We start from the raw sequence: 19,285 nt of genomic DNA on the forward strand, positions 1-19,285 counted from the left end.
TCTCTACATCACGCTGGCTCCCCAGCTTGAGCTTAGCAAGATCCATTTCATGCACTCTGCTTTTCTCCCTGTCCTCCAACTCTTCTGGAGACAGACCCTTTGAAGATATACTGCTGCCCACCCTGGAGGGCACTCTCCCTTCAGTTAGGCCCATTAGCCTATTCTGCTGCCCTTCTTAATTCTCCCACTCCACCATAGGCTCCTCGGTCTGCCCACTGGCATTCCTTGCTTCCAACCAGGCCCTCAGCACCTTTTGGAACTCCTTTATGGTGAGGCCTCTCACAGAGTTTTTCAATTTTTTGCAGATGGCTTTAAGTTGTGGCACAGTGTATGTATCAACGCTCTCCTCTTCAAATTCAATATCCACAGATGCAATGGATGATGGTTTACTCATGGTGAAAATTGGCAGTTCTCAAGATGCAAAAACAAAATTCCAATGGAAAACTCTACAAAAATGTATGTGGTTGCGTAATTGTCTGCACTCACTAGTAGTGTACACGAATCACTGTAGGTAAATAACAAATGCAAGTCCAAAATCCCACCGCTGCCACCAATGTTAGAAATGGGTATCTCTAGTTGGCAACGCTATCTCATTGCTATCCTGGGGAAGCCTGGAGCCATATAGTGTGCTAAAATGATTGACCCAGGCCTCTGGGCTAATGATGGTAATAATGGAATTATCATTATGCTGCTCCAAGGCCAATGAGTTAACCACCTTTCAGGAGGCCCTGGAGTCTTTCTGTTTGCAAGCCAAGACCAGCCTCCCCCAGGAGGCTGTTTCGATCTCCTTGCCTTCAAGGCAACTCTATATACAGCTCTACGCTGCTGGAACAGAGATCTATAACTCAGTGCCTTTTTCAGGACCTTATGGAGTTTAACCGACGAATTTCTCCATGATGGGTCAAACCATTTTTCCTCAGATTTATCAGATCAAAGGAGCTTCATAAGTAACTCGCTGACGATGACCACCACTTGTACAAATTGATTTGCCACAGTCTGCTATCCACCCAAGGAAGAAAGGCAGTTATTCAAGGTGTCCAAGTGGTTGGCACACAAACTTTGCATAAGTGCCTTTAGATTTGCACTCCTCCAAGTCAACTGCAGCCCTTTTGATCTCCACTTACAGATGCTCAATCCCAACCATAGGGGGTTGTGGTCACAAAAAGTGGAGTCCTCCATTATTCCCCTAGTCACTCAGCCCATGGGTGATCTAGCGACAAATATATAATCAATATTTGATTCGTAGTTCCCCTGACATAAATAGCCTTTGTAGAATAAGAAGGGTCTATTACTTCCCAGGCAATAATAATGTCAAGAATGTTCATAAAATTTAGAAGGGCTTTAGCTCTCTAGTCTATACCTTGGGGGTGTAAAAATAAAATAGTATTTCACAAGTAGGAATTCTCTTAATTATAGATACTCAAGTTCACGCAAAACAAGAAAACCAGTACCAGAAAATAATATTTGATTATCAAAAAAGACTACAGAGTTCTCCATTGGCAATTTCTGACCACCAGATTGGTTTTCAAGACAACACACTTGGGTACAATTGCCGTTTAAGAATATACACACATTGAGATGTGTCACATGGTATGCGGTACTAAATATTGAGGTTAAATAACCTTGAGGTACATGCAAGTATTTGAAAACACATTATAAAACTGATGCGTTATATTTTTCAATTCAGCTACTGCGAAATATAACCAACTTTAATTATTAACAATAAATGCCCTAAAAATGTGCAGGACCAGACTACCGCATGTATTTTATCTTTGCGTGTTTATTACATCATGTTGTAGTGTGCAGTGGATCAGGTAACACGTATAATGTATTAGCTCACAGAAATAATACCAACACGTATTCAGAGAAACTAGCAGCAGAAGGCCTTGAAAGTGGCACTTTGGGTACAACATGGAAGCTTCATTCACAATACATTTTTTCTAAAAAATATTGTACATTGCGAATACATGGACATCATTCACTTGATGTTCTGCGGAAACCAGGGGAGAGAAGACTTTGCTGCAGGACACTGGTTAAGAAGAGGAGAATGAGTATAAGGAGTTGAATAGAACACAAGAAACTGCCTTAATTTTAAAATAATGGCCTACTACATAAAAATGTGGCCTAACTATTCATAGAATTATTTTCACTTCTAAGTCACCTAGGAAACTCTTTCAAATGCACCCTTATTAGTTCATCAGTTGTGACTCTATGTATCATTAAAACTCAAATTATTCAAAAATCTAATTCACACAATATTTGCAAATTTTGCATATTTCAAAAAATGCTATAACACCTTTTTGAATACTGTTTAGTGTTGCAAGATTTTTATATTTGTTTTATTTGTGACTTATAGTTGCTTATTCATTGATAGGTTGTGTTGGCACAAATGATTTGTAGACCCACTGCAACAGCGCCATCTACGGACTTTTTTCCATCATCAAACTGTGTGTTGGATAATTTATTTCAGTAGTTACGCGCTTTGGGGGTTATTTTAATCTGAAATTATGGGCCTTATTTATGTCCAGGTCATGCAGTGCAGCGCAGCAAATCACCTTGATGCACTGCATGACAGGGAAATGGCAGAAATGCACCATATATAAGGCAATGCAGCCCATTCCTGCTCTTTCCCTTATGCTGGCTGGCACCCTTTTGGCAGACTAGCGACAACGTAGAAGGTGCCTGCGTTGCAGGCAGGATTGTTTTTGTGCAGGAAGGGACACTTTCCAGCACAAATAAAATATCCTGGTAGGCGTATTCCTCTTTCTATGTGTGCTGCACAATACAGCACTCATAGAAAGAGGAAGAAACTATCAAAAATTGAGATATTTCTCCTTGTTACGCCTCCCCTGGGAAGCTGTAAAATGTTGGCGCATCCCCAGGTTTACAAGTTTTTGTAAATCTGGGCATGAGTCAAAATTAATGTAACGTAACTCAGCGATTTGTACTTTGTTGTTTTGCTCCAGATTTTTGAAGTCACTCAGAACCACGCAAAACTTTGAGTGGCTTCAAAAATATGACCTAAATGTTTGCATCATGCATGCACCATGTTGCGTGGTGCACACTTGATGCACCCCTCACCTAAATATGCTGCTATATTTTGTCCATGGCTCACTTGTAGGTAGGTAATATGTTTATTTTGGAAGACAAGTTCCATTAAAAAAAGTACATGAAACAAAAACCCATATTCACATTAAAAACCAGACATTCACACTAGTAAACAAAATATCTGGCTGGAATTATCAGTGACACCGTTTTCTTAAATGTTTTCTTGCAAGCTTGAGAAAGTTTCTGTTAGTACAAAACATGTTCTAACTGTTTTTAGTGAAATACAAAAAGATTTGTTATATTAACAAAACTACATGTTATGTTATGGAATATTTATATAGCGCCTATCACCGCCGGTCTCTAAGCGCTTAACAGAAAAAACATAACACAATGGTACCCATAGAGCCCTCGGCTGATACACCGCCTAAACTGTCATCAATGCCTTTCTGAATAGAAGGGTTTTCAGTTTTTTCTGAAGGGTAGTAGCTGTGATTCTTCCTTCAGGGTGGCCGGGAGCTCATTCCACAGTTGCGGGAGAAGCACAGACAGGGCCCTGCCTCCTCTGGTTTTTAGTTTGAACCTGGGTTGAAACAGATTGGAAGTTGTTCCTGAACGCAAAGGTCTCCCAGGAACATACCTCTTCAGACGTTGCTTGATGTACTCTGGGGCTTTCCCAAAGAGTGCCTTATGGGCCACACAGAGACATTTAAACTGGACTCGAAATTTCACTGGAAGCCAGTGCAACTTCTGAAGCAGGGGGGTTGCATGCGAGTTTCTGGGCAGGGAGTGGATCAGCCTAGCTGCATCATTCTGTACTACCTGCAGCTTCTTCAACAGCTTCTGTGGCAGGCCAAGATATAAGCGTTGGAGGTAATTATTGTTAAGTTTACTGATTAACTGTTCCTTCCCCTGTCAATGGCTTACACACCCTTTTACTTTTGGCCCCTAAGGTTTCCACCATCTATACTCATATACACTGTGTACCGTCTGAAAGGGAAAAGACTAAAGTCGAACTCTCTTGGGAAGAGGATCTTGGAGTTGAATGGTCAACTTCTTTATGGAATAAAATCTGGTGTAAAATTAGGAAATCCTCTAGGGCTGCCAAAACCACACAAATGCTATTTTTATCTATAACAGGCTTTTGTTACACCCGGTTATTTTACATAAAGGTTTCAATGATACACCTGATACCTGTTGGTCTTGCTCTTCCCCATCTGCTGATCGGATACACTTACTCTTTTGGTGCCCTCTGGTACACACTTTCTGGAACAAAGGGGCCAATTAGGATGGCGGGCGGATCGCCCCCGCCGGTAGTCACCGCTGGCCCGGCGGGGGCGATCCACCCGCCAGCCACACTTCAAAGACCCCCCACCATATTAGGATGGCTGGGGGGTCCACGGTGGACGGAAAGACCTTCCGCTGCTTTTCCGCCGGTCGACTCGTCGACCGGGCGGAAAACATGGTTAATATGGTAACGGTGTCTGCAAGACACCGCCATCCATATTAGGATTACAGCGGAGATCAGTCTTTCCATGGCGGCTTTGCCGTCATGGGAAGGCATGCAGTCTTTGTCTTTGGGGGCCTGTAGCTGGCCCCCAGGAAGTTAGGGGATTGAGGGTCACATGGTAGGGTACCTATGGTACCCCCTGCATTGGCATGGACAAAGTGGCAGGCACCGCACGGTGCCTGTCACCTTGTGCATGCCAATGCACAGTGTGCATTCCCAGTATTGTGGCGGGCGGTGATGTGAGCACCGCCCGCCACAATGCTGGGAATAGAGGATGTCACCGCCAGGGTGGCGGTGGTATTCTAATTGCAGGTGCTGGGCCACTGCACCCATTGCGGACGGTCCCGCATTCCGTTACGGTGACGGGCGGTCTTTGTCCCATCTCCATCATAATGGACCTCAAAGTTTGTTCTCAAATTTATTCTATCTTCAAATCCAATTTCCCTTTTTCTCTTACTCATCTTTTTTTAAGAAGCTTATCACCCATTTGGGATGGTTATATTTCTAACATAAAGATTGTTGATTTAATGTTGGCTGTTGCTTTTCAGCAAATTACAAAAAATTGTAAAGATTTGACCGAATTATAATTTCAGGCATTGGGGTACGCAGCAAGCTTTAATCACAGATTAGACACAGCACTTGTTCATCCTATTCATTTAGCTATAAAACGTTTAAATCTATGGTTGCTTGTTACAATGTTTATTGATGCTAATGCTAAACGCTCTTTCTCCATGGCTCCTTCTCAGCAAGAAGTTGCTCGACCTCCATGACATTCTTTATTTTTTTATTAATATGTTATACCTTATTAATATGCTTTTATTGCTTTAGCTCTTTTGCTCTGTATATCAGACATAATATCTTATTGATTACATTGTTAATTGGTTGTTTACTTAATTCATTATCGCCATGTTTGCATATTACATTGTATTGATTGAATGTGTTTTTTATTTATTTTTACTTTTTGTTTTTATTCAGTATATCCTCTGTGTATTCTTTTTGTTAATCATATTTTGAACTTTTATTCTTTAATAAAATCACTCTGAACTTGAAGGGTCAAGATTACGGATTAACTTTATTGTGCAAGATGTAGGAGTTATAAAACAATGTTTTTCATCATAGCGCAAGAGACGTGCTAGGCGTGTAAATGCTGTTGGTTATGCCTGTCACCGTTCCAGGTAAAACACATCTCAGCCTATAGCCCGACAGGTGAAAGACCTCTCCGTGGGTTGTGTTTGCTTAAGCAGAGAGCCAGGGCAAAGATTCCAGGACAAAAAAAGCAACTTTCCCTGAAAGAGGCTCTACTGATAAGAGCCCATGATGGGAAACCTTTGTTTGTTTATCTCTATTGCTGAATAAATCAAGGTTTTAGTGACATTGTCTCTTTATAGTTGTCGGGTTCTGCAGCAACGACAACTGCATTTTCATTTAAAAGAAGACACAATGGTTTGTCATTTGTGGACAGCGCTATTTCTTCTTTTCGACGTGGTTCTACTCCGAGCTGAAAAGAAAGGTAAGAAAATGCGCACTTACTATTGCTTCTTTTTTTTTTACATCAGCATAGATTTGGAGACATCGACAAACAGCATTGGGCACAAACTGCATTTAACAAACATACTGCTTCTAAGTTATGTGATTTGATTAAATGTTCCCAATAGGGTGATGATCACCTGGCAAATTCAGGACAAAGAGTCAAAATAAAATTCAGGACAAAGCAGGAGAGTCTTTGTAAACTATCTGATCCTGAACCCTTCTGGGGATCTTTTTAAGGATGAGAGTTATGATTTCTTCAGTAAAAGAGATGGCATTTTCTTCAGCTGACGAGCATCTCACATACAGGAATGGCATGCATAGCTCCTTCCTAGACTGAATTTGATTCAGTCTGATAGGCACTACAGACTGCACCAAGTTTAAGTAGGGAAGCATGGTGGTGGGGATTCCTCGCCTCAGGCCAGCTAGGCTTTTTGATAAGGGTCAGAGACTTCTTACGTACAGCATGCACTGTAGGAAGCATCATTACTACCCCACTCAATGTGTGTAAGGATGAGGGGGAAAGGGAGCTTAACATGGAAATCTGTGGCATTATCCTGTGATAATTCCTTATTTTTTAGGGCACCCTCGGGAGGACAACTCATAATCCTAGGTTATTTGAGCATCTCATAATCACTCAGGGCCTGATTACGACTTTTGGTGCAGCGGGATCAGGCGGTATGCCACTGTGACGCTCCTGCTTCACCAAAGCTGTGGTTGGGCCGCCCACTAGTTTAGGAGTTTCCTCCTGTCTGGCGGGCTGGTTTTTGGCATTCCTAAGCTGTTGTGAAGGGGCCTGTGTTCAAAGCTGCTTCTGCACTATTTTTAAAGTAGGATTGGAAGAGATATTTGTATTAAAGGTAGTTTCTCTCTACCAAATCCTTTTTAACTTCACTCACATGCACTGCACTTGTAATTCCATCACCCAAAAACCTTTGATATCCATTCCTGAGACCTATAACTAGGTGAATGAACAGTCTCTTTTCCTTTCTCTGCTTTCACTTCCTCTTGTGTTGATTTCTGTGACCTGGTCGAAATCCGATCCACATTACCCCCTCAGTTATCTAGAGGGGTAGTGGTAGGAAGGAAGAATAGCCAAATGATGACACTGACCTCTCTTGGTAGTTGATGGAAATCCAACCAGTTCGTAAAGGTCTTTGCCTTATGATTCTTGAGTGTTTGAAAAATCCTATGTGATTTGATAATTTAGTTCTTGCTCCTGTTATAGACCATCAGCTTTACTTTGTTGTTATTATTCCTAAGGTGGTGCCTCTCAAAATGGGCACCACAATGATAGCGCTAAAAACAGTTCCTGCGTGGCATGGACTGTAAAGTCCATGCTGTGCAAGAACTGGTGTGTATGCACACAGGGGGGCACATTTGTGCCCCCCTGTGCGTCCACATGGTGTGAGGTACCATGGGGCCCTGTGGGACCTCCTCTGTTTCCTCTCTGCAACGGTTTTCATAGGAGGGAAGTTCCATGAAAATTGTGGTGGAGAGGAAACTCCTAATATGCCTGGCAGGACCGTGGCGGTCCCGCCAAGCATATTCCAGTGTCAGGACTGCTGTGCCACTGCCAGGGAACAGCGGTTCCCTGGCAGCGTCGCCCGTACCACGGCGGCCTAACCGTCCAAGTCCTAAAGGGGCGGTCGGACAACCGGTGAAGCGCTTGCTGGATATCCACCACTGCGCCACCACAGGTCTGTTGGTGCTCAGACGGTCAGACTCGTAACATGACCCTTAGGGCAAGATATCACATTAACATTATAGAACAAGGTGGAATCGAGCCCTAGATGACGTTAATGGTGCTGTAAACAGGCAAAGAGTTGGGGTAGATTTCAGGCTCCCAGACATTTTTCCAATGATTTTGTATTCAGTCGGAAATCAATGACACCACGATAGCATGATTTAACAATCTCTTCAATGCTGACCCACCCTTCCCACAGCATTGCTGCAGCTACAACAAGAAATTCAACAAGAAGAAGCAGTGCAAATTAGCATAACTTTCACCACAGTGTTCTCAGAAAATTCCGACTCTTGCACAAAACCTTATTTGTGTAGAGCTCAGAATTATGAGTATAAAGAACAAATCCACACCTCCTGCAATTTTCCACAGGTACATATTGGCAAGAGGTCAATCCTGCAAATATATCTGGGGGAAAATGTCAATTAAAAACCATTCCATACAGATATTGGTGCAGAAAGAACCAAAATCGAATACATATGCCTGATATGTAAGGGGAAAACTCATAATAGGTAATACATATTACATCTAATCAATTTTCGGACACATTGTATCGGTTTTAATGGATGCAATAACAGTAATGGCTAGTATGTCCTGAGGATGGTAGGGCGAGTGGGACATTATATATTTTTTTAAATCAAATTAAAACAACTTACCTGTGAGTGCAACACAAAGTCCTCCTCCTCCTCCTCAATGGTCTTCTTCCCTCGAGGCAGGAAGACAGGCTCCAAACTCCCTTCACCAATCATACAGCTGATCTCACCAGCATGAGAGCAGCGCTAGTAGGATTGGTGGGGACAGCCTCACTCTTCACTCCACAGCACTCTGGAGGCTTTGTATTTCTTTAACCCAGCTGTCTTAAGACAGCTGGGTTAGAGAGGTTTAAAGTGCGCATGTGTGGCTGGTGATCGCAAGACGACTGGCCAAAAAGACATGCGCACTTTCAACTGAAAGCACCCTGCTCTCTCTGCTGCTGTTATTCAGTAGCAGCCCTGCCCCTGTTCTGATGTTCCCTTCAGAACAGGGTGAAGAAAAATAAAATGGTAATTATTTTTCTCTCTTGGGGCATTTCCGTGGGGCGAAGCTCCTCCGCTCAAATGGAGGAGCCGCCCCTGTGGCAGCAATCAATCAATAGCAAAACACCCTTCTGGGCTCTGTGGGCTCTGATAATGAGGACCTAGCTTGTATTATTCACATTGTTCTTTAAAGAAAACTGGCATTTGTACAGACACATAGTCCAGTTGTTTAATTCAAGGTCAATTCAATTACTATGCATTGCCCAGTTAAAAAAATATGGAACAAAAAACCTTTGCTCATATATGTCTGAATGACGTTTAAAGCTGGATACAATTCACAGTTCCCATAACCATGGGCAAATATTAAATATAGCAGAGCCTCCTTTACACATTAAACAAGCACTGGCAAAGCCAATATCTCCTGACTGGCAAAACTATTGGTTGCGACAATGTTTTTTAAATTTTTTATTCTGGATAGCCACAGCAAATGCACATGCATCCATGGCAACAATCTTGGACCAAGATTTGTAAAAAAATATCCCAAAATGCATTTAGAGACGGCCACAATGGATGCATGCTCACTCTCAGTGGCCATCTATGAAAGTCTTTTTTATTTTAACAAATCCAGTTCACAGATGGACACCCTGAATGCATTAGTATCCACATTGGACATCTCTAAATGGGATTTCTTAACTTTAAAATAAAGCCAAGATAATGATTGACTCCGCATATTCATGCACATGCGCTTATGGTCATCTTGAAATGAACATGAAAACATTTTCAGATAATTGAAACTATGATGGGCAGTGCAGTGCAGAAATAAGCAAGGGGAATGACGAAAAGAGGATGCTGGGTGAAGGGTGGGAAAAGGGTGTAGCAAGTGTGTAGAAAGGGGATGGAGAGTTGAAGGTGGAGCAGGAAAAGACAGGGAGGGAGAGAAAATAGTCACCCCACGTACCACAAAGCAATGTCTAACATCAGCAGTGCCAGGATGCATAATCTAATTATATTCAAAATGTACCTGTGTGAGACAAATGAAAGAATAGGAAGGAAGCCATCAAATCAGGAGCAGGAAAGACAGATTGACAACAAAGCCATCCAATCAAGAACAAGGGCTAACCTGATGCATATTGTAAATATAAATATTGTTTTGGAAGCAATAGATCTGCAACAGACAGCTAAAGCTGCATGTAGTCAGTACCTATAAACAGGCAACATACTATAAAATAAAATTGGTAATAAAAGGACAACACTAGACTTGTGTCTGCAAAGTATTTTATTAATAAGGGAGCAGAGCAGAAACAATGAGCTTCATGCAACTCCTTTCTATAACTGAGGCACTCAATCTGCTACTCATTAAACCATGAAATGCAAACTCTAGGGTCATAATTGTTATCCCAAATCCATTTTCTGCCCCCAGCACCTCCAGTTACAGACCTATACATACATATCACATTTTAATGAGGATATGTTGACTTTGTCAATGCTTGCTGTGTCTTCCTCAAACACAAGCTACATGTCTCACTTTACTCTCCTATGCTCATATATATTAATAGTTGCCTATATTCTTCCTACATTTATGGCCTGGTTACTATAGCCTCATTTTATTTCTTCTCTGATTGGCTTCTGTCCTGGCCGTCACATTAATGTGCCTGCAATTGCTACTTCCACAGTCAAGGCATTTTACAGACCTAATTGCTGCCAGTATAGACTCAATAGCAAGGTTTAGGATTATCCGAAAAGACTGTTTATTTTAGTTCACAAATGTGTATGCTTTTGTTGACTAAAATTTACACGGGTAGTATTGCCTCTACAGATCTTAACCCACACTGTTGATGTCCTTGTGTAATGAAATGTATTTTCAAGGGCATGAAATGATCACATTTAGATATGTAGACATATTAAAGTAATTGAGTTTACAAAAAACTCCACCCAATCACTCATCCACCTAACCAGTGACTCATTCTTATATTCACCCCATTATCCATTCACACAGGATTACACATCCACACTCACAAACGAAAAACCACTGTCACTTATAAAATAGCCGAACCCATTAGCTTTGGCAATGTTTGTTTGAAAACATAACCTTTTAATGTTTTTCCGAAGGACTCCGTGAACATTTACATCGTTGCACGAGTATTTGTTCCAATGGACCGAATGGTGGCCCAAAGGACCTTACACATTAAAATGTTCAGTGAAGTATTTCTTGTCCAGGAGCTTTAAGTTTTGATCGGGTGTAAAGCACTAAGTCCCAGATTTACAAAATTTTTGTACTGGATTTGCACCACAAACATGATAAAAACCTGCACAAAATGTTTTTTTTAATTTACTTTCTAGCGCAAAGCTTGTTTTGTGCTGAAAGTTGCCTAAAAGTAATGCAAGGCAATACAAAGCACTGCTTTAAAGCACTGCTTCAATTCAATTCAATTTATCTTTATTTGATTATGCATCATAATCATAATGATTCAATACATTTCATTCAGGTTACACAACCTATGAACATTTAGGTACTGTTTAAAAATAATGAGCCAGCCTATCATACATGTCATTATATCTTAGGCACACATTATTATGTTCCAAAATAAGGCTCCATTTAAGTAACCCGTGACCGCCAGCATCATCACCTGGTCAAGTAAAAGCTGTTAATGCCGAAAGGCTTCCACCAATGTTAATCTTTTGTCTTAGTATATAGGCTCATGCCCAGTACTCAATGGAATTGTCAATCTCCACTTCTCAATCCAGTCAATGCTGGTGTAAACATATATCAGTTCTTAGACGGATTAATCCCGACAGGTTCCTGGGATTTATTCCGTAAAATTTTATGAAAATATTACCAATTGGATTTTAAATTTCCACTCTTTGCTGGGGTATACGTTTATACCATCATCCAGTTAAGCAGGCCCAAGTTGCCTCTGACTCGTGCTTGAAGTTGGGGAGAAAACTCTCCTTGTGTACGTGAAACTAAGACAAAAGAGTAACGTTGGTGGGAGATATCTTTCTTTCCTGAAGAAGGTGGTCGAGAACCTTAGGAATCCACCGATATGCATCGATGCTATGAAATCTTTTCCCATGTAAGTTGTCTAAATATATTGTTTTTGTAACCAATGAAAATTTGTTTTTATAAAAATAAATAGCTGTTTATACTCATTTTCTAGGTTTTATCTTGGTGATATTAGTTGGTCTTTGAAATTAATTATTGAGACTGGTATACCTATGAAAGTTGATTTGTGAGTTAACCCAAGGGGGAGTTTTTTATTAACTTATTGTCGGTTGGTGTCCTGCCACTTTATGATAGGTGGGCCCCTCTCAACCCTCTTTGGATTTGGGTACATTTACAACAACGATTGGAAATACAAGAAAGCCAGTTGTTCTGCTGATCTAATAATACACCCAAATACTGCTTTACATTACTCTTCATAAAGTAGGCGTTCCATGGGTGGTACGTGGTTATCCCCATGAGCATTCGCATGGGCACCCATAGGCAAAATCCTATCGAGTAACAATAGTAGATGGTTTTGCACCAAAAAATAATGCCACTATGAAGCAGGCATTGAAAAGGAGACATGCTTTTAATTCTTCTAACCTTTCTTATTTTGTATGTGTGCTGCACTGTGCAGCACACCTCCAAAGCGGGAAGTGACAACATAGAATTTTGTACTGAAATTGTACAATTTCAGTACAAAACCTATGCTATACATGATGCAGACACTGTTGCACTATGGTGCAAAGGGGTGTGTGTGGCTCTAGGCAGCCTAGTTGTGCACCATCAGAGGCGATTGTGACATTTCTTAGAAGATATGGTGCATTCCTGCTGGCTCCTTCTCAAGCAGACAAGTTGCTGCACCGAGTTGTGTGACACCTTTGTAAATCTGGTCCCAAATGCACTCCCTTCAGAAAAAAACTATTTGATGAAATTGTCAGAAAGCTCTATTCCTGCTAATGGGGTGACGGAGAAATTAGATGAGAAATTGTACAAGTTAGTAGAATGCTCTTTCTATATCATTGCTGGGACGTTGGTCTCCCTAAATCTTGAAATATTAGATATCACTCTATCTCAATTTACGGATTCCCAAACTGACCTACCGCTCCTAGGATCGCCTAAATTGGTCTAGGCATCTCGCTGAAGTGCCTTTTTGCCACTAGTATTGTAATAATAGATACCTACATTCAGTTCTTACATGTGCCAAAAGACTTCTGCAATCACGCAGTTCAGGGTTGGTTATCAAGCAAAAATGTAATTTGGTTCATTTAGAAGAATGGATCAATGAGCGGTTGACATACATTTGTTGTAATTGTGGTGATTATATGTGTCGCATAGGTTGGTTTTTATTTTTGTGTGTAATGAATTGTGCTTATTCTTTATATTGTTTCCCTGTCAAGACTGCCCCGTTGAAACGGTAATGCTTTTATATGTCACTTTTGTTTGTGATGAATTGTGTTTTATTTCATATTTTATACTTTATATGTTTTTGTGTTCTTAACGCGTTTCTTTTTTTATGGATATTTGATTATCCGAATAGTGATGTTTTTGACTGACTGACTGACAGACATTTAGTGACTTGGTGGAAAGCTACAAAAAAGAGTAATGTTTCTCATTTCCTCACTACTTCTAATTTGCTTACAGATGTAGGGAGGCCCACCATCGGCCTGGGCTTTGCCAAGGTAATGCACATGCCTATACTCCACAAGGCCCATGCATGCATTTGTATGCTCTGCCCACGATTCCAGGTGCTGGGGATGGGTTCATGGAGGTGAAAGCAAGAAGGCAGATACAGCATCAGCTTGGTGACATATGCAACAGACTCCCCTCTGCACAACAGCAAGCACTGCTATTTTTATCTGTAGGTTTCCCTTTCACAGTTAGGAGGCAGAGTCAGGGAGGCAGGAGCATGATAGCCAATGCCAGAATCAGCAGGGTAATACTCAGCCAACTCCCCTCCAAACACCACGAATGCCAGTATCTTAGGCCACACCCTACCAAGTCACTGGAGAGAGATGAAGAATTCAGGAATATGAAGGATTTGGACAGCATCAGAGAGGCAGCACATGCTGCAGTACCCCTCCCCACACCAGCTAACACACACACACATACCTAAATATAAATATACATAAATATGATTTCTAAAATATATTACTGAAATAAACTGAGTTAAAGGTTAGTTAGTGTTAGATAAACATAAACCCCCAAAATGCCTGAAACTTGGCAGTGCACAAAGCAACTCTTCCAGCCTGCCTTATTTTGCTTGACTGCCTTTTTAGGTCGAGCCTAGGCAGCGCCCATGTGCTGTCTACAAGACCTGTTGTTATCTCATCTATCGGCTTTGGCATGTCCATGAATTGTCATTTGTTAGTTGTTGTGCCATTTAGAAATACTGTCTTTTTATTGGTGCATTGGGTCTGATTCTACCGCATTTGCATGCTTGGGTCACGCCCAGGCAATTTCACTCATTGTTTGCTTGCATTTGCCATCCCAATACGTCCGCTGTTCCTCCTGGTGATCCTGATCTGCCTTTTTATTTTGTAGGCTATCAACAACGTTTTAGGCTTTCAGGCCATTTTACGGAGCAATGCTCTGTTCGGCACCTGCACCTGCCGTTGACTCAGAAAATTGCGAAACCTATTGCATTTCTAATGCTTGTTTCCTAAGCCATTGTCAAAGTAGCGTATTAAGCATGGTGGGTGGCATGGGTTATGGTGTGCTTTGTGCTCTGCATACAATAACAGGCACATTTCAGGCGTTTTAGGATTAGTGTTTGCTGAATCGTAAAAAAACATGTTTGTTTTTATCAGTGAAGTCTAATGTTTTCTACAATATACTGCATTCCCCTTAGTCTTTGCACAGTACAATTTGGCCATAGGGCTTTGCCTATAACCAGGCCCAATGAAGAAACAACCAGGGGTGGCATCCCACGTAACCATAACTAGACGTTATATATTTAAATAGCTCAAAATCCAGTTCCAGGTCCATTAGACATAAACGTGAACTGAACAAGTATACTCTCTTAGAGAAATCCAGATGCCTGCAGATGGGCAGGACCTACAGAGGTATCTTGAGGCTTTCCCAATCACACAGATCAGTAAGAAGTCCCACAGTTGCTACTGCTCACCAGTTGTTGAGGCAAACAAGAAAAATAAAGAGGTGATAAATCCACTTTTTATAACCAGACCATCCAAGACTGCCATACAATGCTTTGAGTATATGTGCTTTAAAAAACATTTCTAGTGGCGCAGGTCCATATTCGATCTGAGAAGAAGCTATTATGAGATTGCCTTGGGAAAGAAATCCAAAAGAAGACATGCTCTGCACCCCAGATGGACATCTTGTATTTACCCTGGGCTATTTCATTCTCAAATAAGACAGTAAGAGACTTGAACGTATCCCGATATCCCTCTTTAATCTCATCTGCTACAACTATGTTGATGATATGCTAATCATTTTGAAGGTCAAAATTTCCCCCAATCTTGACTTCAGTGCTATAAAGAATTGCTACGGGTAAGGAACTTAGGCATGACAATGGAGTCCAATTTATCTCTAACTTTGAAAGGAAATCAAGTGGCTAAACAAATGTTCCATATGATGAGATGCCTTAGGTGAATTTTCCCATGCCATTCCATACCGATTTCCCACAAAAGTTCAAGCTCCCATCACATTGCTACTCTGCCATAGTGACTATGCCAATTAGTTATAATTTGGAACTACCCTATTTATACTTTTATAATGACACCTGGTCCCATTTCCCTTCAGTGGCTTGCAGTAGTTAGACAGATCATCTTTGTAATTATGGACATAGTTCAACAAACAAACCCATCAAAAACTCTTCATCTGTCACCAAGCAAAACCTTTGAGGTTTTTAGATCAGTGCTAGCTCCACTACTGACTGACTCACTTCAAAAATATGTAAACTGGAGGAACATCCTTGTCCATCAAGTATTTTACATTTTATCAGCAGCGGCCCGTGGAGGGAGTTACGGTGGGGCAGGGAGGCGGGGAGGGGCAGGGTGGAGGGTGCTAAAAACCGGCATATGGATAATTGCAGGTAAGTACACAATTTAATTAATAAAACAAAATTCGTAGCGCGCACAGCATCGCATTTTGCGATGCAGTGTGAGCTACGAAATCCCCGCCTCCCTGCCCCACCGTAACTCCCTCCACGGGCCGCTGCTGCTTTTTATATAGTGCAAACTCCATCCAATGGGTGTCAGAGTGCTTTACAGAGACTCCAGTTAGATAGAGAACATGGTGCAGAGACAGAAAATCGAGTACAAAATATTGAGTTGCACAAATACAGTAGAGTTATTATTATCGTGGGTCAAAAATATCGACAGCAAGAATATCGTGGTCAAGAATATCAACTTATGGTAAGTAATATCGATTTTAAAAATATTGAAGTGTTTAATATCGTTTGCAAAAGTATAGTTGTTAAAAATATCGTTTTTTAATATTGTTGTGTATTGTAGTATATATTTTATATGTATGTGATGTATTTTTTTTGTATGCGAATTCTTTGTATTTTTAATATATGTGTTACATGTTTAGTAGTTATTAATTTTTTGTTAATTAGAATTTTGCCCTTTAGTTCCGTAGCAGGTTGTGGATTTATAGGGAAATAGGGTGGGAAGTAATTTAATTATATTACATTTATTGATTACATTTTATTTACAAATATTTGTTTAATTGAGATGTTATAGTGTTAAATGTGTAAAGTAATTTATTATTAATTAATTAATAATTGGTTACTAATTAATTAATTGTTAATTAATTATGGAAATTGTGCAGTTATTTTTAGGTGTGTGTTGTGTAGTTAGGTGTATATGTGGGAAGTAAGTATTTCTAATTTATGAATTAATAATTTGTTGTTAATTAACTTTAATTAATTATTGGTAAATAATTATGGTAATTGTGTAATTATTTTAAGTGTGTGTTGTGGTTTTTATAGGAGTAAAGGGTGGGAAGTAATTTGTGTCTAATTAATTAATATATAGTTGTTAATTAATGTTAATTTGATATTTATTTTGGGTAACTGGTGATTTTATTTTTGTTGTTTTTACTTTTAAAGGGGTAAAGGGTGGGTATTAAATACATTTAAACTATTCAAATATTAGTTGTTAATAGTAATAGTTTTTAAGTTCAAAAAAGTTTTAATGTGTTTTAATTTTTTATCGTTTAATGTAGGTGTGTGTTGTGGATAATATAGCGCTAACGTGTGTGTAGTCAATGAACGTTTATTAGTTGTTTCTTATTAATATTCTTAATTCATTATTAATTATGTTAATTATGTAAATGAATGGAATTAAAAATGTTGAAGTGTTTAGTTATTGGTGTGGTGTTATAGGGTAGGAAATACAATAAATACATTTATGTTTTAATTAATTTTTTTGTTTGTAAATATGTTTTTAGTTTAAAAGAATTATTTATTGGAAAAGTATTTATTATTTTATTTTATATAATATTTGTAGATTTTTGTTACATGTAATTAGTATTATAATATATGTTGTTTTTATATGTTTAAAGTATATAAATATATATTTTTTATTTAGTTTATTAATTTTTTTAATTTTTAATTAAAAAAGAATTCTAAGTGTTTGAGTGTGAATAGTATTTTTTTTCTCTGCTATCCAACACTTTCCCTACTGCTGCATTTACCGGACTGGAAATAGTAATTTTTACACCTCCTCTATCCAGCACTTTCCCTACTCTGTTGCACTCACTGGAGTTGGAATAGTAATTTTTACCTCTCTACTACCCATGGGCGTCCGCAGGGGGGGGCAAGGAGGGGCGCTTGCCCCCCCTGAATCCAGGCCCGGTTCTAGAGGGTGGGCCAGGCCCACCCACGGAAGATCCTGGCCCACCCAAGGCCATCCATAAGTGGAAAAGCAGATCCACATACCGGGGCCAACTTTCCTGCTGGCGTTCAACCCGAAAGGCTGATACAGATTGGCTGTGACTCTTAGCAAGCCACAGTCAGGACGGACCATTGTCATGGGCAGAATGACAATGGACCGACAGTGAAGGCACAGCATGGGGCATCTCCTCCCATCCCACACCTCAGGAGGTGACAGAGTCCTCGGGGAGCTGCTGATGCTTTTGAGCAGTACAGGGGACGTTGCCTATAGTCCCTCGCAGCGGGCCATAACGATCGGTTTTAAAATGACAGGGGGAGTTTGGGGGGTGGGGGGCTAGTGCCAGCTGTAGATACCAGGTGTAGATTGGAAGTTTCATTCTAACAAAATCCAATCTGTTTATGGGGAGGGTGCTGTGCACCTCGAAGAGAAATGGAACTTCAGAAATAAAACACACTTTGTCAAAATCGAATTTTCCTTTTACCCATTTCTGGTCATATTTTTTTTCAAATGTAAAGTTATATCAGATAACTTTACATTTGAAGAAAAATATGACTAGAAATGGATAAAAGGAAAATTCGATTTTGACAAAGTTTCAATGAAATAATGAATTAACCTTCTATGTTGAGGCAAAAGGAGAGGTGAGAGGAAAGGAGAGATCAAAAGAAAGAGAAAAGGAAATAAGAGACGGAGTGGGGAGTAAAGACAAATGTAGAGGGGAAGAGAAAAGAGGGAGAAATGATTGACGAGAGAAGACAGAAAAAGAGGCTAGAGTGGAGGGGGAGGGAAATAATTGTAGATAAGAGAGGGAAACAACAAAGGAAAAGATGAAGTGAGGGCAAAATAAGTGGAGAGAAGGGTGAAACAAGAGTTTGGAAAAGGTAGGGAAGGAAACAAAAGGGGAGAGGAGGGTGATGGCAAAGGGAGAACAGAACACTGAATGACAAAGTGAAGGATGGGTGCAGAAGAGGGTGTTATAAGTTTCCTGGTCATTGATAAGAAAAGGGTGGAGCAAGGCCTCACAAACACTTCTTATTCTGATGTCCCAGCAGCCAACAGCTTGATCTAGAGGTTGTCAATACCTTGATGTGGTGCCAAAACTAGAGTAAAACCCAAGAAAGGGATAATATGGTACTGCCCCTTCAAGAAAGGGATTGTATAGTAAAAGACATGACACCTGTGGATTCTTCACTGTTTCTAACAATTTCTCCAGAAATAGGTGGATTGTCCTTTACCACTCAACAATAAAGCATACTTTTGGTCTGATCGCTACTAGAGTTAGAATAAAGCCCCTACACTTTCCTGAATATCCTTTGGAAGCTGCAGACCTGTAAATACTCACAAGGACAGGAATCTATTTAATGTCTCCAGAAAACGGTCTTTTGCAAATAGCAAGGTTTGATCAAAACAAGTTGTTTTTTCAGACCGAAAAAACAACTGACGTAAAATTCAAACAGGGAATGGAAATTGAGAGAGTGGGGAATAAGGCCGTGGGAGGTAGAAAAAGAATGAAGGACAGAGTGTATGTGGGAGACAGAGGAGTGAGAAAGAGGGGGAGTTACACACTAACAGAGAGAGAGGGAAAATCAGGGCAACTAC

The 19,285-nt window shown here is 40.3% G+C and overlaps 1 protein-coding gene across 2 annotated transcripts in view; it reads left to right on the forward strand.

Annotated features, from left to right (window-relative positions):
• The first annotated feature begins 5,829 nt into the window (after positions 1–5,829).
• The window catches only part of LOC144772977 (coagulation factor X-like), a 381,158-nt gene continuing 367,702 nt past the window's right edge, over positions 5,830–19,285 (forward strand). The window contains exon 1 of one of the 2 annotated variants that reach the window (XM_078657701.1): positions 5,830–6,065. In XM_078657701.1, the coding sequence (XP_078513827.1) occupies positions 5,996–6,065 (70 nt within the window). In that variant the 5' untranslated portion in view covers positions 5,830–5,995. The remainder of the gene's footprint in view (positions 6,066–19,285) is intronic. The other variant, XM_078657700.1, reaches the window with a different exon arrangement.

This window comes from Lissotriton helveticus, chromosome 8 (genome assembly GCF_964261635.1).
Source record: "Lissotriton helveticus chromosome 8, aLisHel1.1, whole genome shotgun sequence".
Classification (NCBI taxonomy): Eukaryota; Metazoa; Chordata; class Amphibia; order Caudata; family Salamandridae; genus Lissotriton; species Lissotriton helveticus.